Source organism: Rissa tridactyla, chromosome Z (assembly GCF_028500815.1).
Source record: "Rissa tridactyla isolate bRisTri1 chromosome Z, bRisTri1.patW.cur.20221130, whole genome shotgun sequence".
NCBI classification, from domain to species: domain Eukaryota; kingdom Metazoa; phylum Chordata; class Aves; order Charadriiformes; family Laridae; genus Rissa; species Rissa tridactyla.
The window spans coordinates 76,319,388-76,344,780 of NC_071497.1; the positions used below are offsets into that span (position 1 = coordinate 76,319,388).

General features: G+C 40.5%; 1 protein-coding gene across 3 annotated transcripts in view; it reads right to left on the reverse strand.

Moving 5' to 3' along the window:
• UNC13B (unc-13 homolog B) overlaps positions 1-25,393 on the reverse strand; it is a 216,458-nt gene that overhangs the window by 141,989 nt on the left and 49,076 nt on the right. For 2 of the 3 annotated variants that reach the window (XM_054185791.1, XM_054185789.1), the window contains exon 8: positions 7,892-8,114. In XM_054185791.1, coding sequence (XP_054041766.1) covers positions 7,892-8,114 — 223 coding nt within the window. Of the gene's footprint in view, positions 1-5,295; positions 5,422-7,891; positions 8,115-25,393 lie in introns of all 3 variants that reach the window. The other variant, XM_054185792.1, reaches the window with a different exon arrangement.

Sequence of the window (25,393 nt, forward strand, 5' to 3'; positions counted from 1 at the left end):
AGAAATTCATTTGATCCTTTGTTAAAAACGGTTGGAAAAGCTCTAGATTCTGCATTCTGATGAGGGATATGCCTACTATTTACAGGCTTTCCAGATAAGTCCTGTACCTTGTCTTGAAGATTTAGAGCATCAGGGAACACAGGATGCCCGCAGTGGGGAACATGGGGCTCAGCTGTTTTATTTACTCTTGCACTGGACAGGTGGTCAGTAGTTTTGGAAGATTCCATCGTTTTCACATTATCCAGTTTCTCCTTTGGCTTGGGCAGGAGATTTTTTAAGAAGCTAGGAGCTTCCTGCTTTTCTCCTGTGCTTTTTTGAGCGTCAGAAGCCATTTCTGAGTTGCTGGGTTTTGTCTCTGAGCTAGAATCCTCACCTCTATCAAAAAGTTTCATGAAGCCTGGGGAATTTGCTTTCACCTTTTCTTGCTTACATTCAGACAAGTTTTCACTTGAAGCAAACTTAAATAACCCAGAAAATAATCCAGGAGAAGTGCTTTTCTGGCCATCACTCTTGCTTTTAGCAGTCAAGTCTTGATTATTTGCTGTGCTTTCATTGGAAGAAATGCGGAGAAAGCCAGAAAGAAAACCCGGTGTGTGCTTCTTCTGTATATCATCTGCACTTGCAGCTTCTGACTCTCTGGCTGAAGAGGTGGATTCAACTGAGCTGTTATTTAAGTCTGGTGCATTTAGTCCTTCCCTCATCAATCCTCCTTTTACATTTCTAGATACTTCCTGAGTACTCTCAGTTCTCTGATTCTCTCCTGCAGCCTTAGAGGTAGCAGAGGCACTCTCCTGGTGCATTCTTCTATTTACTTGGGCACTAGATAGGTTTTCTTTATTCATGTTTTTTGTTTGTTCAAATTCCTCCTTATGGTCTGATAAATTTGGAACAGAGCTAGATTTTAATGAAACGGTATTTTCAGATTTACTGTTTCTGTCTTCACGTAAAGAAATGCCACTAGAGCTCTGATGACTTCTTTGGTCCTGTGAAGGTGCTAGACTTTCTGCAGAAGAAAATTTAAATAATGAAGGAATAAAGCCCCCTTTCTCATTCTTATGTTCCTGCTTTTCTGAAAAACCCAAGCCACTGAAAAAAGGAAGTTTCCCAGTGAAAGGAAATGAGCGTTCTTCGTTTGATGAACTGTTTTGTCTTATATCCTCCTCAGACTTATGGCCTTTAAAATGCCCAGATGTACTTTCTTTCTGCCCTTGTTCGGCAGAAGGAAGCAACAATTGACTGAAAGACTTTTTGAGTGGACTGAAAAAGCTTTCAGATGCTGTACCCTGATCTTGAGGCTGTGAATTAAGTTCCACATTACCTCTGTTTTCCTTGTTTCCCAGTCCATGACCTGTAGTATGTTGATTCCCTAAGCGATTTGCAGGAGGCTGCTCCCTGGCAGTGGGCGCACCTTCTTTCACAGTGGCATCTGGCTGGTTTGTAACATGATGCAAATCTGGCTGCTTCTGTGGCACATCCTGTTGCTTGGGAGCCAACAGACCATCGAAATTGGCTTTCAGACTGAAGGAACTGACTGAATTTGTGAGCCTGCCAAAGATTGAAGACACGGAAGTGCTATTTGCGTTTACCTCTGCCTCGCTTCTAGTCTCACTCATCCGTATCTCCGGATTAATGCTGCTGGTCCTGGCTGCTGTCTGTCCAGATGGTCTCTCACTTCTGTTTGCCTCATCATCTTTCACAGCATGGCTGTCCTCCTTGGTGTGCTCCACTTTTACGACTTCTTGTTTTGGCACTTCCTTATCTGAGAAGATCTTTAAAGGATTAAACATGCCTAGAACAGAATTCATAACTGAATGTTGGTTCTGCTGGTTGCCAGCAGTAGTTCCTTGTGATTGCTGGAGATGATGTGGTGCGGAAGCCTTACTGTCCATCTCAGTGGTTTCTGGCTTGTTGGAGTTTATGTTCTGGGCTCTTTTATCAACACTCACCTGGGATGGTAGCAAAGAGTGAATGGAGAACTTGGTGTCACCTTTATTATCTGCCGTCACTCCAGAAGGCGAACTCTCACTTTTGGACTTACTAGAAAATACATTTGATATTCCACTTTCTGATGAGTTTCTGGTTTCTGTCTTCTCTGGAGTGGAGGAAACAAGCTTTTCAACAGAGGCTGTGAGCTGCTTTGTACTTGACCCCACCTTTTCAGTGAAAGAGCTGAACAGGGAATTCACTGTATTCTTCACACCTGACAAGTCTGTGAGAGATTCAGATTTGCCCTTGGTACTCTCCTCTCCAGCAGGATGTTTGGGCTCTTCAGACTTCCTGCCTTCTAATGAATTATCAGCATTATCCTGCTTCAGTGACACGCTTTCAACATTTTTTCTCGTCTCTGGCAATGTACCAAATTTGCTGATTTCTTCCTCCTTTTCAGCCAAGTATTCTGAAACTGATTCTACCAGACACTGAAGTTCATCCATCGTGTCTATGTACTCCTCGCTGGGTTCTTCAACAGGAGACAGTGTTAGGTCTTGCACAGGATGACCATGTTTGCTCCCTTTAGTCTTGTTTTTTTTATCACGGCTAGCTTTTAACTGGGAGCCAAAGTTTGCAGGGTAGTTACCAGTGAAGTTTCTCAAATGGCTGATGTCAGAATCACACCATGTTTGTGAAAGCGCAGCCAGTTCCTCCATTTCATCATCTGAAACGGGCGAGTACTGGAACTCATCAGAAGCACTGCTGTCAAATTCCTCAAGGATATCCACAGGCACAAAAGTGTTATCTGGCATCCCTATGAGTTTCATGTCTTCACTGTTACTCAGGTGAAGTGAGCCCTCATGGTTCACTCCCTGCTTGTTGGGCAACTTGCCACTTTTCACCATTAAGCCATTTTTGTACGGGCGCAGGATGGGATAAGCAGGCAACTGTTCCTTACTTTCAGAGTTATTGATATATTTTCCAGTTCTATCATATACTGGGAAATCATCGTTAGGTTCAGAACTAGCTGCTACACCATTGAAATAAACTGTTTTCTCCCCAGGAAACTGCAGACCTTCATTACTTTTCAGGCTTATTTGTTCACTTTCTTCAAAATTGTATCGCAGCTTCTTTTTCCTTCTCCTATCTATTGTATCATATTCCTGAGGATACCTAGGGACATCTACAGACCCTGATTCCACACACACATTTTGGCAGCACCTTGATCTTTCACAGTGATTGAAATTTTCTCTTTTTGAGAGAGTTTGCATCTTTTTTGTGTTTGTTTCCTGCCAACTTCTATTTTTATGACTCTTTTCTAGGAATTCCTCTATTAGCAGTTTTCCTAGCTCTTCATAGTTACTCTCCTGTTCCTCTTCTCCATCTTCAGAGTTATATGGAATGATCCTGACTCGTTCATTTCTAGCTAGAGATCCTTGTCTGAGATGAGAAATAAAGAGGGTGGGAGGAAAAGGAAGAGAGGCAGCAAAAAAAATAGGAAGGGGAAAATAACAGTTTTAAAAAGAGCTCTAGAAAGGACAGAAAAAATAGTAATGAAAAAACATGCATTAAATACAGGAAAGCTAAAATCAGAACCATCCAGAGATAACAAACATGAAAACCTGCCAATCTGCCACATTACATTTCAATCAAATAGTCAAAAAAAGCAGCATGGGTTATGATATTCCACCAGTTACAGTAGCACAAAATTTAGAAATGCCTGTTTGAAGTAGAACAGCTTTTAGTGATCAAGCAAGGGCACACAGCCTTGGCTGTACCAGTACTCTGCTGTTACGTTTTTAGACATGCTGAAAAAAGTCACTTATTACAGTAACAGGACTACTTTGAGATACAGTGCCCACGCACACCATTCCACTATGCTATGCGTGCATTTTGGTCACCCTAGGCTGCAGACTTTGTTTTAGCAGTATTCATAAAGCACACAGGCACTTTGTTTCATCCAAGGGTGGCTACCGAGCAGAGACTGCATGCAAAGACTCAGGAGTTGCTGGACTCCAGGGAAGTGGGCACAGGGGACAAAACGCAAACTGTGCACCAGCAACACGAGGAGTCCCAGCTGCTCCACCACTCCTCTTTGTTGGGAGGGCTCTCACTGCAGCCAATGCCCTCAGGGGGCTCCTACCAACACAAGATTAAGATCCTCGGAGCTGTTACTGGATCAGAAGGCAAAACAAAACATTGGTGGTGGATATTAGGCCATCGCAAGCCTTAGATGGTTTTCAGGTTCTGTACTTCCCATTTACAATGAATCTAAATGGAAGCTGCAATGTCCATTGTGGGAGAATGGATTAAAGCAGCTAGTGTTTTGCTATCAAACAATCTGAAGCTTCCTTAGAAACCCAAGTAATTGACCCTTGGAATTTTGGGATTAATTCCTAGCCCTTGATCAGAAGGATTATCTCAATTGTTTAACAACCCGAAGGCTAGCAGCAAGAAAGCTTCTTCCTTATTTAAATCTCACAGGAAGAGTTCTTGCCAGCCTACATAAAAATAAACAGGTAGAAAGTAGATGTGAAAAAAAATCAAAATGCTCATCTGAAAGATGCCCTGCAGCTTTGTCTCACATCATTCATTGTTGAGAACTACATGAGGGCACGCATGTCCTGACCGTGTAAGAGCAGGGTGAGAGAAGGGAAAGTGCAAAGCGCACGTGGATATTGTATGGATACTGCTAATACAAGAGTCTTCCCCTTGAGAATTGCCTGGGGCACCCCAATATAGGATACTGGTGGGATAGCCCTGAAAGACAAATAGGTCATTGCATTTTCACTACTGCTGGTTTAGTGCTTCATTTCCATCAGTATTAGCTAACTTACGCTAATTGGAAAGATACTCATTATTTTAAATGAGCCCTGTTGTACACAATTTAGAACACTTATTACACTTGCAATCTTAAGCTGGTAATTGAAATAATTTTCCCTAAAAAGAAAATGAAACTTAAAAGACTCCCAGGGCCACCACAGTTACTGGATCAAGCCCTTCCAAATCCCAGCTGAAAGCAATGGGAGCTACATGAATGCCTGAAGAGCCATTAGCTTTAAATGCTGAATCAACAATTGACTAATTCAGGTGTAAAGGAAATTACTTTTTTTTCTAATTGAGCTCCTCCCCCCTGTGTTTCCCCTGCTATGGTACAAAGCACTCCTTTTAGTAGAAATAAAGCAGTGACAAGAAATCCAACACCTGAGAGGAGAAAAAGGTGACATTAGCCCAGCATTAAACAACCACAGATCTGAAAGGCAAGGCAAGGCAAACAGCAAGTATCAGCCGAAATGTGTCACAAGACCACTTCACAGCAGCAACAGCAAGGAGACAGGCACACAGGCTGCAAAGAGGTTAACCCACCTATCGGACAGATATAGAGAGCGCCTGCTCTCTAGCGAGCACTGGCGGCTTGTCATTTGACTAGACTCAGATGTGGACTCTAGGTCAGTTCGGCCACTCACAGTGGAATCTATGCTATCATATCGCCTTGGAAGTAAATACAGCAAGAGCAGGGAGACATGGAGGACACATGGTTACACAAAATGAACACTGCAAAGAAAAGTTAGTGCTTTAAAAAAAAATCCAAGGGGAAGGCACGTGCTATTCTGAAGTCAAACTGTCTGTTGGCAGCAAAACACACTTCAAGGACAAAGAATAATACTTGTTATCCTTAGGAGAGCAGGGGAATAAAGTATATGCCCTTCTATCAAAAGAACACAATCGTGTAACAGCTGATGAAGAGGATCAGAACTTTTCCAGCCAAATCCAAATGTTGTTAGAAAAAAAATCCCAGGTGTTAGTACAAACTGTTTTAATTGAAGCACTTTGGAATAGACAACTTTTTGTCCAATTCAAGATAGGTTTCAGCAGAACCTTGTTTGGTTCCTCTGGGTCTGCCCAGGACAGCCTCCTACAAGCTGTCACTTCCTCAATCACCTACTGCAGTCTGCCATGAACACTGATTTCATCAGGTGGCTGCCTGGCCCACAGCACTTAGTGCTGCTAGGAGCAAAAGTCAAACAGAATTTGGTTTTGCAATACTCAGCTACAACCGAGTTCTGAAAATATTTAAGATCTACCCAGCCAGCTCTCATTAGAAATACCTGTCTGGTAAGAAAGAGAATCCCATATAACTTCTCTGGAAAGCTTTTTTGTATTTTCTAAGTTTTAAGATTAAATATGTAGCAAAAAATCTTGCTGGGCTTGTGGAAAATGCACAGGAAACAGGAAAGCTCAGAGGGAATCAATCACCACTAGGACTTGCCTTCCTGGACTGAAAGTAATTAGACAAAAAGCAGACTACAAAGCTCTTAGTTTTTAAGTAAACTTCATCAGCCCAGATCCTTTCCTATCAACACCTTCAGGAAACCAGAAAATATATACATATTCTCTCTTGGTATTCTTTAACAATTCAAACCAGAAATGCTTCTTTGGAAGGTCTTATGAACTCACGTATCCATCAGATACAATTAAAAGTTCACCACCCCTCCTCCTAACAAGGTGAGCCATGAAAGATTCCTTGCACTGTCAACACCACCCCAAGAAGTCACATAACTAAAAGAACACCCAGCCGCCACTGGCTTCCCCATGGTGGAGGCCCAGTACCACTGTTCAGGTTGGCTCCTCCATAAAGAAAAAGCTTCAGCTTATCTTCCCAGACTCTCAGCAAGATTTTCAGCAATTTTACTACTGCAAATCAGCAGTACAGAATAGCATGGGAAAGGGAATAACTTGTTTATATGAAATGCTTAATGGACTAGGAAAACAGCACTAAGAATGACATGTCACACTACAGTAAGTGCATTTTGTTGGTACATTAACCTCTGCTGCTTAAAATCTCAGTAACAATAACAACGTTAAATGTTACCATTAAACTTCAGCTTTTACCATTGAAGACCATAAGGCAAAAAGAGTAAAAATTATCTCAGCCACGCACCTATGAGGGCAATAGAATTCCAGTTCAGACTTCAGGGAACAAGAACATTCTTACCAAGGGGGATGAGGCAGAACAAACCAGTCATAATACATATAAAACCTGGCACCTCCAATTGTGACAGAGTTTAAGCAACTGCCTCCTCCTTGTCCGACACCGAAGGCAGAAGCAGCAGCATGGCCTGTTCTACACACCCACTCTTACCAAGCTGACCAGTACTGTCCAAGTTCTTCTGCTTTCCCCTTACACTTAACTCATCCTTTATTTGGAACAGCGGTTTTGTAAAGTTTTCTACAGTTCCGAGCACAACCAGCTTTAGTTCACAGCCACTGATTCCAGTAAGTTAATGCTGTAATACTTAATACTTAAAAAAGAAAAAAGCAGTTGTGAAACTGCTGATTTATGGTCAAAAAGCTAACTTAGAACAAGTAAACTCTCTTTCATCCAGCTCAAAGGAAACCAAAAGGGAAAACGCACTATCAACAGTGCTATGTGATAACATGGGGGAAAAAAAAAACAAAACAAAAAAAAACCCCAAAACTCATTGGTTGCAGACTTTCTTCTTGAATATGCTGTTTTGACAGAGCTAATAGAAGAACAGGAGTTAATCTGAAACAGAAAATAAATCTGCCCCAAGAAAGAAACTCCTAAGAGGATAACTCTGCTAGACCGTGTTTCACTGGCTTGGGAAGCACACCCACGCAATGGTATCAGAACAACAATTACCCGGTGCTTTGGCCTGCAAAAGGTAAGGTGAAAGTAGAAACAAGAATAAATGACCTCAGAGTTGAGCATATCTTTAAAAGGTAATTCACTAAACTGTCACATCTAGTGTAATAAATTGCCTTATGGGTTTTTCCTGGTTCACAGCAGAGTCTCAGCATTAACAAAACACGTAACACCTTCCTATCATAAGCCTTTTCAGAGCCTTTGAGCTGCTCTCCTCTGCTAGAATGGCACCTTCAGGATCCGCTATGGAAAAATCAATGGGAAAAGAAATGCCACCCAGCAGATGGCACCCACCTGATGGCCACATGCTCCTGATAATCCAGATCATAATTTTGTAGGGAGTCAGTACAAGATTCCCGCAGGACCCCTTGCTGCTGCAGGCGCGATGGTACAGCGAACTGGTGCACAGAGGCGTTGGGCTGCGCCGTCGTGTGGTACGGAGGAGGAATGCTGTTACTCGTCTCGCTGCGATAGTCACTGTCTCGATCATCCACAGCACTGTCAGCATCTTCAAAGGCTAAGAAACAAAAGCAGTTAAGGGCATCGCTCTCATGTTGCCTTGCTGGAACAGTGAAGCCCATTTTATTTACAAAGAATGACCAAAAAAAGGCTTTCTGCTGTGGATATATCTCCATCTGGTAGCTGGTTATAACCTCCAGTTCTCTCAAGTATGCACCAAGGAATTCCTATGATCGCCTTCACAGTCTCCTTTCCCACTTCCTATTATATTAGTTTATTTCTCTTTAGTCTTTTCTAGTAAGCAGATTAAGACATTTTTATTTGAAACAAACAAAAAACCACCTAACACCCAAAATTTCATGTTCTTTGCTGCTGCCAAAATGAACATTTAGATGTTGGGGCAAAAAACCCCAACCAGAACATAAACACTCCTTTATGGAAAGGAGCTCTTTCCAGGAATTTTTCAACCTTTAAACTATAATACTGTCTCCTATCTCCTTTTCTCAGCATACTTAAACAGTACTTTAGGGTTATGAATTTTTCTTTTTGTAAAAGTATTAGTTTAAATTAAGCGAAACTAATTAAAAGCACTCTAGCAAAATCAGAAGAACTCAGAGAGCAGCTCTGCTTATAAACAATTATACTACTTCTTATAGGGTAAAAATGGCTACATTTAACACACATAGATACACAGATGAAGTTTAGTACTCAACACTAGTGATAGGCTTCACAAATGAAAAAGCTCCTTTCCAATGAGTCCTTGTCCCTGCAGAAGCACTTTTGCTGCCTAACCCTTCAGAAAAAGGGAACGCAGAGTCATAGTACGGAAAAGTATCAAAAATACAATATTGATGTATGGCTGTGTTTGGCTGTGCAGAATGCAAGGTTATCTTTGCAACCTTAAAGTGAAATACACACACGATAGGGCAGTGGAGTGCACCATTAACATGCTTGAAACAAAGGAAAATAAGGATCAGCCATTATTCACTCTTTCCACCACCAAAAGCCTGTCTAAAAGGGACAATCAAATTAAAGCCCCCTCTGGTAAGTTATTAGTGGTATCTGCCCTACACAGCCATTCACCATGAGGCTGAACAATAAAGTGAAAGTGCTGTTTTCATGCCAAATCCTTAAAAAAAAACCCTGAATTTAATTGCTGGAATTCCAAGGAGATGGAATGCAGCATAAAGGAACACCTTTTTCTTCCGCTGTCACTTCACACACCAATTCAATTCTCATTTTTTTTAATCCAAAGTTTGTTCTTAATGATGTTTTCAGCTCCTTCCCGAGTCAGATAACATCAGTTCCCCAAAGTGGATGGAAGAGTAGAAAACAACCCCAAGCAGAAAACATGTCTGCAAAATACAAACCACTGGAAGGCACCCAGCTCTGCTCTCTTAAGTACAATCAATTCAATTTGATTGTCCACACCAAAAATGGAGTTAGGCCTCCTGCTTTTTAGTAGTTTAAATGCTGCATAGTTCTTGTCAGTCTCTAATCAATTGAATAGAAGTAAACAGCAATCATATACTGCTTTATTCAGCTTTATTAAAAGCACAATGTCCATCAATTTTATTACAGTTCAGTGCTTAGGAGAAACACTCAATATGTGCTACACAAAAATTACTCGATACACTAAAGTACCAAATCCCTCTGAGAAGTACCAAACTTCCAGTCAGTGGAGCAAGGGTTGATCTATTTGTAGATCACAAGGCACACACCATCCTCAGAAGGATAACGAGCTGTTACTCTGATGAGCAACGTCACTGCAGAACACTTGAGCCATTATCATCTAATGCACAATAATTACTTTTCTTGGGACAGAAACACTGTTTCAAAGAGCTGCCTAATTCCTCACTTTGCTGCTCAACTAATTTCTTCTCCCCATCAGATCTAACTCTCATGTAAGGTAAAGCCTAAATAACTCTGGTATGTTCTTCCAGCTGTGGCTGCATAATCATTATAAGCACTTGTACAGGCTTAAGTCAGCCTAACTGAGTTACAGGTTCAGGATCTGGTAAAACACATCACACCAACAGCTTTAGGGATAAACAATTTATCTCACCACAAGAGTATAACAACAAGTACAAATCAGTAGTAAAATTATCTGGGTCAAAACAATAGTGCATCCAGTAATTCACTAATATTGGGCTAAACTTAGTATCAGGGCACGCAAAGACTTACACAATTACGGTTATCAGGTAGCAGGCACAGCTTCTCCAGGTCAGCAACTCTGCCCTACCGATGGGCTCAGAAATCTCTGAATTCCCCAATTAGACTGTTGCAGAAGCACTATCTGGACTTGTTAACCAGTCATCACATCTCACCTCTGCACGATCAAATGAAGATTTCCCATATGAACCACAGTATCTCTAATCAACATCTAAAAATAGATTATTAGTTTAAATGTTAATCAGACATTTACAGCATATATGCTTATAAAAGGTGGAACCAGAATTTATCCCAGTTCTTACTGGTGTTTAGAGGAGTTCTCTTAGAGGACACAAAATGCTTCCCCAATGACATGTTTGAGGGGTACAAGGCTCCGGCTACTACAAACATGGATGATGCAGGAACACACTGTTTCTCTGATGTACGTGCCATGCATCTACAGCATCCATAGATGTTAATACCAGGCAGAAATCCTTAACGGACTTATAAATAAGGGCCAGCTCAAGAAAATCTTATTTCTTGTTTCCGCTGCTTCCTTCTCAGTTGCTGTCATAAGTTTACAATTAGAAGTATATTTTTCATTAGGTCGTCAAGCTAAGGACATCACTTGGAAACGTCATCAACACTGGCCGAAGCCTGCCTATAACATGAATTGCACCTTACCTATAAGCAATCTCACTTTATTTAACAGAAGTGTTCACAAATGAAGACATTGCTCAGCCTGATTAAAAGCACCAAAACCTGGCCCATATGTGGCTTATTGCACACATTACCTTTGCAAGAAAGTATACTGTGAAATGCCTGCACATGGTGATGATCCATTTCATTAACATATTTGACACTTAGATTTTATTTAAGAGACTGACAAGAACTTGCAGAAGCAGCTTTGAGGATGTAGCATCCCTTCAAAAGGAGGGGTCAGGCATTACAGCCCATGTTTCAGCAAAATACCCCTCACAACACACACGGTGTGATAAATTCAAACACAATCCCCTTCAAACAGATGACACACCAAATTTTCTATAAGGAAAGTTGTAGCTTAGCCTCAGTCTCTGAAGATCGGTTAATTAATAACAAGATACTTAACAATAAACATAAAAAGTCATTAATTGTTTTATCCCAGTTCGAGAAACGTCACATGTACCAAAGAGCTCTTAAGGGATGAAAACTGTTTCCTTGTTGCTGGACCCGCTGTGCAAAGAGTGTGGGGTAAGGCTGAAGGGGCAGGGCAGAAGCATGCTGTTCATATTTAATATTGAATATTCATGCATATAGGCAGCATAATAAGAAAACCCAATGGACAGTCACATCACACAGCAGGATTTTACAAAGAGTGGGGAAAATCAAGACGGGAGATAGCTTCTCTGAAACAAACCACCTCCTGGAAATCCTGTTGTTCCTCCCCACTCCTACACCTCCAGAAGTTATTACACCACTGCTGCAGGGCAGAACACATTTAGTTTTTAATATACTGACCTCAAAACCACTTTGCTCAGTCCTGTCATGCCAGCTTTACTAGTCACATTTAACACCTGGCAACTTTCTTTACATCAAGCTTCAGGACAGGAAGGAAAGCTAACAGCAAAATTATTATAGGTGACTGGATTAATGCACTTTCACAAGTGTTTTTGTTGTTTTAAGGTCCCAATGCACAGCATGAGCTCTTCTCAAAAGGCTGCGTTCAGTTGAAATTGCCTCCTGCTTTTCTAGCAGTGATATTTCATCAGCCACCGGGAGCTAGGGTCCAGTTATCCTCCAAAAACTTGAGCAAAAACCTGGACAAAAGCAGCAAGTGCAGCACACTCAGCCATTTGGGAAGAAGGTGGTTCATTTAAGGTTCTGTATCCCAAAATCCCCACTACTTCTCCAAAATAAACCACTGCACTTCCACAGTTCTTGTCTATTTTTATAACAGCAGAAGAGACGGAAGAGTACTAACTGAAGGAATGACTTCCAGTCCAAGTCCTGTAGAGATCTCTGCCAGCTCCACACCAGGGCCTTTGCAACTCACCTTCCCCACCCTTCATCCATTTAAACTTCTTTTCTTGATATCTGCCAACAACATCTTTCCTTAAGTCTCAGACCCCATACTCCACCGCCTACTAAACCACCGGTCACTTCTGATAATCATCTACACTTTCTGAAATCTTATAATCAAAACGCATGCTAGTTTAGAGAGGACTACTGAAGTAACAAGGAGGGAAAAAAAAAAATCTCAGAAGGATAGGAGGCCATATTTTTGAGGCTCTTTAGAGCTCTCCATACTAAAAACTCATAGGTTTTGAGAAATTATTTAAGTGGAGCTTCACAAGTCATTAGTCCATCCTGTTGCCCTCACCACTTAAAAACAGACTAGAAATTTAAATAATTTTAAGACAGCAAGTTAGCAATATTCAGTCTTCACTTTAAGAGCTTTCATAACCTTGTTTTTCCCACTTGAAAATACTTTCTGCTGCTGAAACACTCAACAGCCAAGAACTGGACTGACACTCTGAAGTGCAAAGACTGCCTTGAACATCTACCCTACTTTAAGTTTTTCCCTCTCCTAAAATGAAACCAGGTCAGCAGCACAAGACATCCCTTTTCTAAAGCTCCTTCTGCCCCACTAGAAAAGCTCTGAGCTGCATTTCTCTTGCAAGAAGTTCTCATCAGGAAAACGTCTTCCAGCTACAAACATGCTGTTTCCGCTCCTTCCTTCTCAGTTGCTGTCATAAGTTTACAATTAGAAGTATATTTTTCATTAGGTCGTCAAGCTAAGGACATCACTTGGAAACGTCATCAACACTGGCCGAAGCCTGCCTATAACATGATTTCAAAGACGACGGCACAGGAAGGATGAAGTGAAGTGAAGGGAGGGAGGGAGCTCCATGAATACAAGGACTTTTTAAAAACAAAAACACCACACACCAACACTACAGATAAACACAAGAAACACCATCTACACAACCTTCCTAAATCTCTGACTGACCAAAGCCTAAGCACCTCATTTCCCTCCCAAACACAAAATAAAGCTATTTAGGACAGTAATCTTTGTTTTAGTATATGAAAGTTTAGTATACAAATGCTTTAGTATACAAAAGTTTAGTTAGTTCTCACCTAAGAGAACTCACCCGAGAATAGCCCCAAACAATTGGGACATCCAACAGAAGGAGGAGGTTTGCCAGCACTGTAGATGCCTAAAGAACTTACGGTCCGATCAAAGACAGCTGAACAAGGAGGACAAATATGTTGCAGGAGGAGAAACTGGGAAGTCACTGGTAGAGGACTTCTAAAATGCAGAAGAGGTCTACCTGTGAAATGCACTGTAACATTAGCTGGACATGAGACTTAAGTTACCTGGCTGCAGTAAGAGTGTCCTCTCCAAATTCTACTATGTCAAAAGCGGAAAAGCATCAGGCAGAATCTCCTCCCCGCTGGCGGTAGTCACAGTCACCTTTCCTTGTATGTCCCCCTCAGCAACACCCTTGCTCTTTTTTTTTTTTTTTTTTTAACAGAGGGAACAGACATATTCGTTTTAAGACCAATGGATCAATCTTTGCAGGTCCTACAGGCAGTAGAAGCCACACACTGTAGCTTAAGCAGAAGCCTCACCTGTTGGAATCTGTGAGAATTCCACAAAGTGAAGATGCACTTTTTCTGGAAAAATTAACATTGAGCTGTGCAGCCCTCTGGGAGAGTTCACACACCAGTCTTCAGGTGTGGGCATCAGCTCCGCATACCACAGACAGCTGCAGTATCTAAGTTTTACCTTTCCAAGGCTGCTAAGCACTAGTTAAAACAAAACCTTACCACTTGTACCATCATGCTATCTCACTGAGCTTGAATATGCTACAATACCTGCAACCCTTCTGTCACACTGGTGTCCACTAGCCATTTCTGCTTTCAGATTTGCTCCTATATGTAGTATTTGGAATGTCTGTGATCACCCCCAGCATATCTTCGCACCTTAGTAAAACAGTCACTACAAATTCTCTTGTGTTTTTCGGTTACTCCAAACATTAACTTGGGGTTATGTGGGTATGAAGAACAACACAAAAGAAGGGTACAAGCAGAAAAACAGAATCATCTTTACAGGAAAACAAGAATGGTCCAATTCTTCCTTTTTGTCTTCAAGTTCCAGTAAAGGGTGCAAGCAACTCATCTTAAACATGGGCAAACCACAACTAAACAGTGAAAAGAATTAATCGACAACCATCCACGCAAATATGAAGATTTGGTGAAAGTGAAAGAAAATACAATGGAGCAGATTTTCTATATGCATGAATATTTCCACTTTCCTTTTACTAGAGCATGCTGCATCACTGTAGGATCAGAAAACTTGCAAGAAATCAAACTGTTACGTACTCAGCTGCTCTCCCCATCCGAAATAACTCCAGTTGCCTGCATGTAACGCAAATGACAGCAAAGAATAGGAATGGAAAAAGAAAGCTTAGAAAAACAAACCACAAGCATACTTTTCATGTATTTAAAATGCCTTACATATTGTAAGCTTGAAAATGTAAGAGATTTTTTTTCATTATAAAAACATTAAATTTATTTTGGGGCTTACTCTTCTCTGTCTGGCTTGTTTATAAGACATTCTGAAGATTCAGATTACTATAAGCTCTAGGAATAATTAAGCAATCATGTATTAATTAACACAAGTAGACAAAATATTTATCAGCACACTACTTAGCAAGAGCAGTTAAACACTGTATTTCCTAGTACACACGTTATCAGGATTACAGACAGAATGACTCAGAAAGTAGAGTCCGGTTAAGACTGGACTCTAAACTGTGCAAGTCAAGCGGCAAAAGTTGCTTCATCTTTCCACTTCTGCTCCCTTCCCAGAACAACGCTAACCCAGTGGTGAAAGCCCTTCACCAGAAATAAGAGCGTGAAAAACTCTGTTTGCAGTTAAATTAGCGTTAAGTGAAGAGCACTTTGTTAGCTATACACACTGGTAGAAAACCCTCTCTCTCCCAGCATATTAAGGATGCAAATAATCACAAGTTAATTCTGCAACAGTAAGCAAATCTCTCCATGTTAAAATTAAAGGTGACAACAAAACTCATGCTAAAGCTAAACTGCAAGTTGGTAAGACAGCCATGTTATTACTTATCAGTATCCACGTTGTCACGCCAAGGTCATTCTCAGTATGATGGAGGCAACAAACTACTACATACAACCCTCAAAGCTCTTTGGAAGAATTAACACAATTTGCAACTCAAATAAACGCTTCAGAACCAGAATTTTTAGAAGATGGTGTGTAAAAAACACTTTAAAAAGTGAAGTTTACAGGAGTGTTGATGCGTAAGTGCAGCAGGCAATAAACAAATCCTTCACATGCAGGCGGAGAACAAGCGAGAGCTTTCTGTCCTGGCTACCAGCCCCATCTCTAGCTACCAGCCAGGCACACATTTCCAGGAAAAAGATAGCTCAGAGGATTCAATAAATTCCTCCTCCTGCCCTCATTAACAAGACTCATAAAGTTGAAATGGACTAGGTTCTTGCTTTTACCTAAAATTGCAAAAAAACAGTTCTGAAAAAAAGAATCTTTATCCTAAAAAAATCACCACCAGACAGTAAGCAAGCAAGGTCCTGGTTAGTAACTTGGTTTCCCAAGGGTTTAGTCCATATACACATGTAATACATGTATTTCAATTTTATGGGAGAAGAAAAGGTGGGCAGGAAAAAGAAAAATAGGCACAGATGTGAACTATCCCCTCTCCCTGCCCCTCCCTCCCCCCCCAAAAAAAAAAAATGCAAAATAGAGTTTAACCCTCTTTCCCTGTCTGGGAAATAATGGTGCATCAGAACTACAACCAGGTTGCTCCTTTCTTCTTAGACATAAGAGGTTTACAAAGCAATGCAGTTCCTCAGATACACCTCAGTACTTCAGGGTCCCTGGACTACAGGCTCTCGCACACGCATGCGGTGCTTTGCACAGGTACAGCCATAGCTCAAGTTTAAGTGGCACTCGTATTATCTAGTAGGGCTTCAAAGGTAGGTCATTCCCTTCTGACTCCTACAGGCGTAGTTAGAGGGGAAAAAAGTAACACCTCTGCTTGCTTTGGTCATTAAACGAAGCAGCTCTGCCCAAGTACCTGCATGGAACAAATTCAATGATATTTTTTACCAGGTTGATTTAGAAAAAACTTCCTATTAAACTGGTATAATGCTGAATAGGTGCAGTTTCCATGGAGCATAGAAGGGTTATTCCTCTCCTGCCTACAGGAATAACAAATAAAAACTTTTTTCTTGTTTTTTAACAAGTGAGAAAAACTGAAGTACATAGAGCCAAGCACCAGCAGACTACCATCTGAGACATGACAAATGCTGCTTCTTGGGTCCACAGCAGCAAGTGTGACAAGCCATCATGTGGACAATGCATCTGGGCCAGCCATGCTGGCAAGATGAACTACCCAGATGCATCAGAAGCATACCAGGATCCACCAGCCAGTGTTTACGTGGCCTGACCACAGGGCTATCATCTCCGGCTTGTTTTTTACAACAACAAAAATCCACAGATTGCCTAATGATCGTCTTTGACAGAGACCTGAGCGTTTTTCAGGGGGAAAGAAGAGGAGAAAGAGGAACATGCAACCAAACTAGCAAAGAAAACAGGAGTAAAACACATGCATCAAAGAGAGATGAGAAAGGGAGACAAACAGAAGAAAGGGTATGGAAACAAGAGGTAGGGAGAGCAGCAGCTTCGAGGGACACAGGCAGACCGCTGAGGAAAGGGAGCGAGAAGTTGACAGACTGAGAAGGCACTGAGCTTTAATTTGCTGTAATAAATAGTTGACATCAAAGAGAAGACAATTTCCTATTAATGTGTAAGTCAAACAATAGCTTATATGTATCTTATTCCTGAAAATCTCAAGCTATTAACACATGTGATAGCAGCCTCAGCACCTCTTTCCATCAAAAGTTTCCTATCTCAGGTCAACAGCACGAGGCAAAAGAAACCAACATTCCAGCATTTGCAGCCTGAACTACTATTAAAGATCCAGAGAAACTCTGCAGTGGCACAACATTATTGCACTTGGACTACCTGCTAGTTAAGCCCATGTCATTATTCACAAATGAATGCACATGAAGTGTCCTAAAGCAACTGGGGAAGAAATATCAGAAGATACCATGAATTTTGAAAACTAATATGCAGATCAGAAAAACTACAGAGGAAATGGAGCTTACATTTTCCCAAAGATAAAACTCCAAGACTGACAGCCTCTGCACAAACCACTGTAATCTGCACAGAGGGAATTAATGTCTCTTTAAGGGAAAACAGCAAGCCTGACCCCTGAAGCCAGCTCAGACTGTTCCTAGCCCTTGTTCCCTTGATAGCAAATGGTCTGATGGCTGGCACAACACTACTCACAGTTTCAAACTGCAACAAGAAAACCACCAATGCTAAAAACAAGTCTCACAGATACAAGGTCCGTCCTTGGAGGAGAAACATTACCACCTCCCATAGACAAGAGTCCTCAAACTGACAGTGATATCCCTGAGCCAGCTACTTACCTGTCTACCTTACTGCTACCAAGTTCCTTATGAACAGCATGAAAACCCCACAAACTTTCAAAAGCCAGTTAGAGACTATTATTTCCATGCTCATGACAGATCACAGTTGATGCCAAGCAGGGGAGAGTGGAGAGAAGACCAGCTGCTTTTAGACACCAGCTCCTTACCCTGAAAGTTTTCTCACATTGCGAAGTTGGGTCTTGGCTAACCAGGGCGTGCTATAAGTAGAGACTAACCGGGAAGGCAATGCTGCAGGAGCAAACAGAAAAAGATGCAGGGACAGAAAGCAAGGGATTTTTCAGCTAGAATCTCAAAACTCCACTTTTGTTTGTTTTTACTAACACCCACTTCACTCCAGCATCTAACATTTTGGATAAAAGATGAATTTATTAAAGATTCAACACATATGCTGCTTCATTTAAGATTCAGAAGCTAACAGTATATATCTCAGTCCTTCAGCATAATCGCAGAAGACCTGGGCTGACAGTCTTGATATTTTGAAGGTTAATGAAAACAGAATTTCTTTTAGCCTTTTCAAGTCATTTTTCTGCTTCATAAAAATAATATGCATAACCTCAATTTGTTAAGAAAAAAATCCCTTCTAGATCACCTTTGGGAACAAATTTAAGCTTGTACAAACTTGAATTGAAGACACTAAGTCCAGACAGATACAAAATGGAAAGTTGCAATTCTAAAAACATACAACAGCAACATACATTAACACTGGAATAGATGATACAGACAAGTCAGACTGGTTACTCTGTGTGCTCTTAAATACCAACAGTGTGTGTCTTGGTTATCACATTATTTTGTGTTCATAAGTTTCAGTACTCGAAAAATTAGGTTTTATATAAACCTCCAATTAAGGACTAAGCGATGCCAGCAGCCTGGTGCCTTGGAAGCTACAACATTCTTGTCATTAACACATTTTATAAAGCACATCTAAGTTTCTACAGTTAGCTGAACATAACATATGCTTGTTCTGTGTCTCAATTATGCAACTATTCAAGGAGGAACTCCTCCTCCCCACTTCACACTGTCAAGCCTGGATCAGCAGGGACACTGAAGAAAAGCAGAATATTCCAAGTTTTTAGTGCAGGCTAATTTGATTGCCTGTGTGCCATTTTGTTTTATTACTGTTTACAAGTCTCAGAGTGGCTGGGACCTACTATCCCCATCAGAACATTATTGTTTACTGCTGTCCACTGCTTACAGTCATGTTGATAAATTATTTAATCCTCCTGTTATATCCCATGCTGAGCAAAGACAGAGAGCATCTAAACAGGTTTATAAAAGTAAACTGAGCTCAGGAAATTACACTATATTTGGTGCTCATAAATTACTGTTTATAGAATACAAACAGAGCTGGGAATGTCCTGGTCAGTTCTTTCTTCTAGATTTAATAAATCTCTTTTCCCCTAAGAGCCTCAACACAGTGCACACAGATGTCAGAGTCCATGAAAATGTGCATTCTTCCAGTGTTCAATGATCTTCCCAAAATTAAACATGTTATATTTTAACAAAACAAACACTGAATAGCTTTTTAGAACAAAACGAAGTTTTCAGTAAGCAGGGTGACCAAGAGGGTTTCATAACAAGTGCCAGTTCAGTTCTGGAACACCACACATGAGGGCTAAGACGTCTGCTCGAAAGGAGATGAGAAAGCACAGGAGGGAGACAAGCTAGAAGGAGCTGACAGAGACAAGGACAGGCACTAGAGTACAACATGAGTACTCTCCTGACTCACTACTCCCTATTTTTCACCACATTTTACTCTAATCTAGCATTCAGCTCATGCTGAAATTTTGTAGTGTTTTATTTCACTAAATGAAACGGCACTTCTGGCCACCTTTATTATGGCTAAAGAAAATCAGATTGAGAGCTGAGAACTTAAGCAGGGTTTGGATCACCATCAAATCATCAAGAGTATCCACTAAGTTGTTACAAGCTTGGGCAACTCATTATTAACCATAGTAAAAAGAATCAGGCAGAGTGCCACTTAATTTTTTCTACAGTGGAAAAAGCTGCAACAATTCTGTCACTGCACTAATACCTAACACAGCTGCCTTGTCTTAAAATTTCTGGGCTACCAAGGCACACAGACTATTTGGCTAAGAGATGTAAACACAAGAACCAACAAACGTTATATATACTCCTCGTGAGATACAATCTTGGACTATAGCGGACCACCTAACATTACATCCATGCGTAACAGCAAAGAGGAATACAACATTCTACAGCAGCTGAGATAAAAGATTTGTTGCCTTTCTTTCTTTTGATTTTCAGTCTTGGGCTTTCAGTACAAGCCTCATTGCTCAAGCACACATATTCATGGCTTGTGCATGAAGTTGAGCAATAATTTTTCTTTTCTATCAGCGTAAAATCCTTAATCTAATTTTTAAAAAGGCTACATTCCACTGTGGTAACAAAATTCAAATTAATTTTCTATTATTGCTGTGACATTAAAGGATGACTAATAAACTCTCAGGGTCCTTAAAAAAAAAAAACCCACCAGAAAAAAAAAAAGAGGCATTCATGAAGAGCACTAAACAAATTATGAAACCTAGAGTGATTAACCAAGCATCTGCTTTTTTTTGATCACTGCTTATAGAGACACGTTAGTTATTACCAGCGTTCAGTATTTCAGGAAAAGCTTTAGGTTTGGGGCTTATTTAAAAGTCAAAGCTTTATTTCTTTGTCAACACCTTTCAGAACACAGTACATACTCTAGGAAAACACTAACAAAGTACATTTAGAGGATCAGCAGCAAAACAACAGATCTTGTCTCCTCTAGAGTTCAGCGCTAAGTCAAGCTTTGTTACTGTATAATCTTCTAATATAGCCAGTATTTTTAACTTCCATTTGCTGAGTACTTTTCCTTAGGCATAGGCAGTCCTGAAGCAGCAGGTTTATCCTAAAAATGCAGGCAGACATTTTAAAGTAAAACACTGAATCCACATTCCTTTGAGTAGACCTATTGTGCCTTCAGCCAGCCCAGGCAGTGAGTACCGCAAAGCCACAAGAAAACAAGTCTCTTAGATGGCATTTATCCTAAATGAAAAGGAACAGGAGCTGCCAGTCACCCAGAAGCAGAGAGGCCAAGGAACTTGCTTTCCCAGCCCATCAGCAAACTACCACAGAACAGCTCGTACTATGGTTTCACTTGTACAGACAAGAGTAGTTTTTCCTCTATCTAGCTTAATAAAAAAAAAAATCATTCATGTGTCCTGTTTTGAATTACACTTACACTGAATATTTTTTGAAGACTGTTGTAAGGCTTTACTGTTTGCACTGTAGTTTTACTCTTGCCAGAGCACAGCTTTTCAATGACTGCAGCAGGATCTTTAGTGTCACCTACCCTTGAGAAGGGTAAAATAATCATTGACCTCTTGCTTACTCGTCCCAAACTGGCCTGGTCTAGAGGTGCCGTTGTAGTTGCTGACCTCTGTTGTTTCTAAGTGCAGAAGCAGACTGGTAATCAGAAAAAAAACAGCAAGAATCTAGATGTATCACATAATTTCTACAACAAGTAGGGCAGTATCACCCAGCAATTGTGGCCAACTATGCTGCCTGCCACTGCACTGTTACACATCTCTATGAACAAATAACATGGTCAAGTTGTGGTCTGCTTAGAACATTTTGATGCTGCCTAGCCTTGAGAGACTCGGATAGCAGATTTTTTTTTTTTATATATATTGTTACCAAAGAGGGGAGGAAAAAAACTAAATCCCTTAATAAGATGTCATTTCAGCAAATTTGCTGCCACGGGGTCAGTTCACCCAGTTGAACATTAGTGGATGGCTGCCAAGACAGCATGCTCAAATGAGTGCACATGTAACCTTGGATGGCTATCATGTCATTCCGTGAAAACAGGCTGCAACGCATATTCTGCCAACCAAGCCCTTTAAGCGAGAGCTTTGCCCAGCTGCCTTGGACCCACAACCTGCACAGATCTGTGCACTCGCTGCCACTGCTTCTGCTAGAACCGTACCATCTGTGCTGTGGAAATATTATCAGCGGGGTTTGATAGCTCCAACCCAATGGCACATTAATGGCGGCATAAAGATGCTAGTCTCCACAGTGCAGCACCCTAAACACAAGATCAGTGTGGATGTTATCAGGGCTTGATGAGGAGTCAGGGGAAGGGAAGGCAGTTATCTGTCTTTTTAGCAGAAAAAGCTCCTCATCAGTGCCATGGAAAGCACCATAATCTCAGCATCAGAGAAGGCACAAGCCTTCCTGATGCACCAGTGGAATTTGAGCTCCAAAAAAGAGGAGTAATGGGCAGCAGCAATGAAGCCTCTCAAAGTCAGCTTTTGGTACTTTTGAAATAGTCGTGAATTTGTAGATATTAACAGAATTTTGCCTTACCCACTTTGCGGAAATAGATTTTTTTCAAGTATTAGTGGGAAAGAAGGGTCAACACAACAAATTGATCTGCCATTGAATGACGTCCATTCCTATAATGTGTATAAAATGTTTTGCCAGCTTTTAAGTACTTAAAAGGCCAGTTATATATCTACAACAAAATTATAGCATTTTTTTCCTGCATGCATGTGCACACACACTCCAGATAGCATTTAGGGTTCTTTCTTATTCTCCTGAAGGAGATGTTGTCTTGCTCCTTTCTCTCTGATCTGCTAGCAGACCAAACACAGGCTAGCTTTGGTTCTTCTTGCTGGTATAACAGCGTATCACAAAAATTATTTCTTTCCTTGTTGCACCAATTCACAATCCAGAGCTAAGCAACAAATTTGCCTTCTTCTGAAAAAAAAAAAAGAAACACCGTAAAACCCACAATAAAAAAAAACCCAAACCAAAAAACAAAACCAACACACACATCACAGCCCTGGTAGACAGGGATTTTACAGAGCAAAAGACATGCAAGACAGAACTATGGTGTGTTGTAGTCTAACAGGGTCTAACTGTGAGAAGAGCAAAACTACAGACTCCAGGAAGTGGAAGAAAAAAATATATGCAGAGAAGGGAGGATAAAGCATTCTCAGAAACATTATCAAAAATAAAAGTACAGACATAAGTGGTTGATTGATTCAGTGGCACTTCAGATATCTTTTTTGAGAATCATACTGAACAAACCTGCTCCCTTCCAGATTTGTAAACTCCCTGACAAAAGGTATAGGGCAGTATTTACAGTAGCTGATATTAACTAGAGACTGCTAATTTTTTTTCCCTGCAAAGATTGAAAATATCTTTCTCATTCCAGTTTTCGTGTTGTCTCCTCCAAGTCAGAGCTGTGTTTAAAATACTGACAGAGTGACTCACTTATGGATTGTAATGGACTTTCATGTTACCAGAAATGATCTTGAGCATACAAGGAAAATAAATCTATACCTACCACAATAAATAACTTAGAGCTTATTGACCCAATAAATGCCAAAGTAATCAAATAACAGTTAGTTTTTTTTCAATGTGCTTCATTTAAAGTAAATTTCCAGACAATAAAAGCTTGCTTTCTTTTTAATTTACATTCAATTTCAGGTTGTGCGTAAAAGCCAATATGAGGATGCTGCAGTTATCCAACAATGAGGTATCAGGAAATTAAGAATTATGATTACATTTAATAGAAATGCAAACAAAACTGGATCCATGAGCACTATAGTGCTTTGCTTATTGCTTGGGATCACGGAAAGTTAAATCAATTGGAAGCATGTGATCTTCCTGGGGCAGGAGAAATATATAGGGAAAAACAGAAGTTGGGGAGTAAAAATGAAATGGCTAAGTATGATGAAGAAAGAGGCAAGAAGTGTCAAAATCAGCAGGGCTTAGAAAAAACTGCATGTACAAGAACAGACGCACCTGTTTCATTTAAGAATAGGTAGGAAGCCCAAATCCCACATTTCCTCAGAAATCATGGGTCAGACTCTTTTAAGAACAACGCAACATTTGAGACTGTGACAGTGGGCCACAAACTCTGGAAAAATTAGAGCACCCTGCCTGGGCTGAGACTTCCCATGGCATCATGCCAAGGCAGCAGCCCACGCACGACCAGAGATGAAAACCCACCCTCACAGATCAGATGTTGGCTTTCAGATACGGACCAGCTTTCTTCTCTCACACCCTGCTCCATCCTGGAGGAGATGGGGAAATAAACATGAGAAAAGGTGGCTTGGGAAAGAGAACAGACATGTAGACAAAACACAAAAGCAGAACAGGGCAGAAAAAATAATCTAATTTTTAAGATGCAAGGACATATATTTCCCCATTTAATGAACCGGACCCTGCCTGCTGGAGTAGGATTTTCTCCAGCTAGAACAAAGAAGCCAGAAGAGTCTTCTGAAAGCCGCAAGAGGGCAAAGAAGGGCACAGTGGAATGTGCAGTTATACCATTATTTCTTGAAATGCAAGCTATATGAATGTTTTGCTGCATCCAGTTTTGAGATAACTGTGTTTTTTAGAATTTGGGAAGATATTCTCATGGGGCAAAAACTACTCACACTCAGGAGGTTTTTTGCTCCTTCTAGAGACCTAATCTGTTGCCCAGCTGATTGTGTCCTGCTCCCAGCAGCAATCACAACTTATCTAGCACATCGTGATGGAAAATTGGATAAGTCTTACAAATGTTCTCGAGGACATTTTTATTATATCTAAAAATATATCTATCAATTATTTACCCACATGGTAAGTAAGAACACTCTGTACTCAATGTGTTTTAGGTTAGGGAAGGACACAGGCCCTGCTCCTGTGTAGAAGGGGCTTGAGCTCCTGCGTCATATGCAAAGGTCAGGTCAGCTTTCAATAGAGACACAGTAAATGCATCTTCTGGGCTGAACTCTACAGTTCCAAAGGACTACACTACATTCAGGCAAGCTTATAATTCTTATGCACAGACTGACACAGGCAGAGTTCGTTTTCCAAAAGCATTTCTAAATTAAAGTCTATTTTATATTTGTCCGTGTAAATAATTAGATATTCATAGATGTTGGATACTTCAGGCAGTAGATAAGCAAAAGTACATGCAGTGCCACAAGCTTTATTGAATTACTAGAAAATTCTTAAATACATTAATCACATGCTGCTATGAAATATTTAACATCAAATCTAATAAGTGTTTTAATCCCATGAATGATAAATTAATTCTTATGCGATATTAACTGTTTAAACCAGGGGCCTTCAATTAATTATTGTAAAAGGTCAGTTTCTAGCAAGATGAGGGCTGTGAACAGGCAGCACAACTATGTCCATTTGCAAGAGCTGAGTTGGTCCTCCAGGGAAGAAACCGGCTACAAGAGTTTGAGGATGCAAAAGCACCACACTGTAGGAACAGGTGCAGCTACATTCCCTGCAGAGAAGCATTCCCCCTGATTTACCAATACATCCCAATACTTATAAGAGTCAATCAAAGCAGCCTCTCTGGTACAAAAGCAAAGTCCAGGGCACATAGCCAGGACAGTCATTTCAGCAAATAACACATTCATTTCTTGGATACTTCGTATCAGACCGTTCTTGTTTGATCATTTGACATTAGAGGTTCTGCATACTATGCTAGTATGATTTAGTCAAATATTCCTTTCTCCAACAACATTTCTTATTTGTAGGCTTTACAAATCAATTGTACCCTTCTGACTATTTAAAAACAAACAAACAAAAAAAGCGCTTTACTCTTTACATACACTTTAAAAAAAAAAAAAGGGAGAAGAC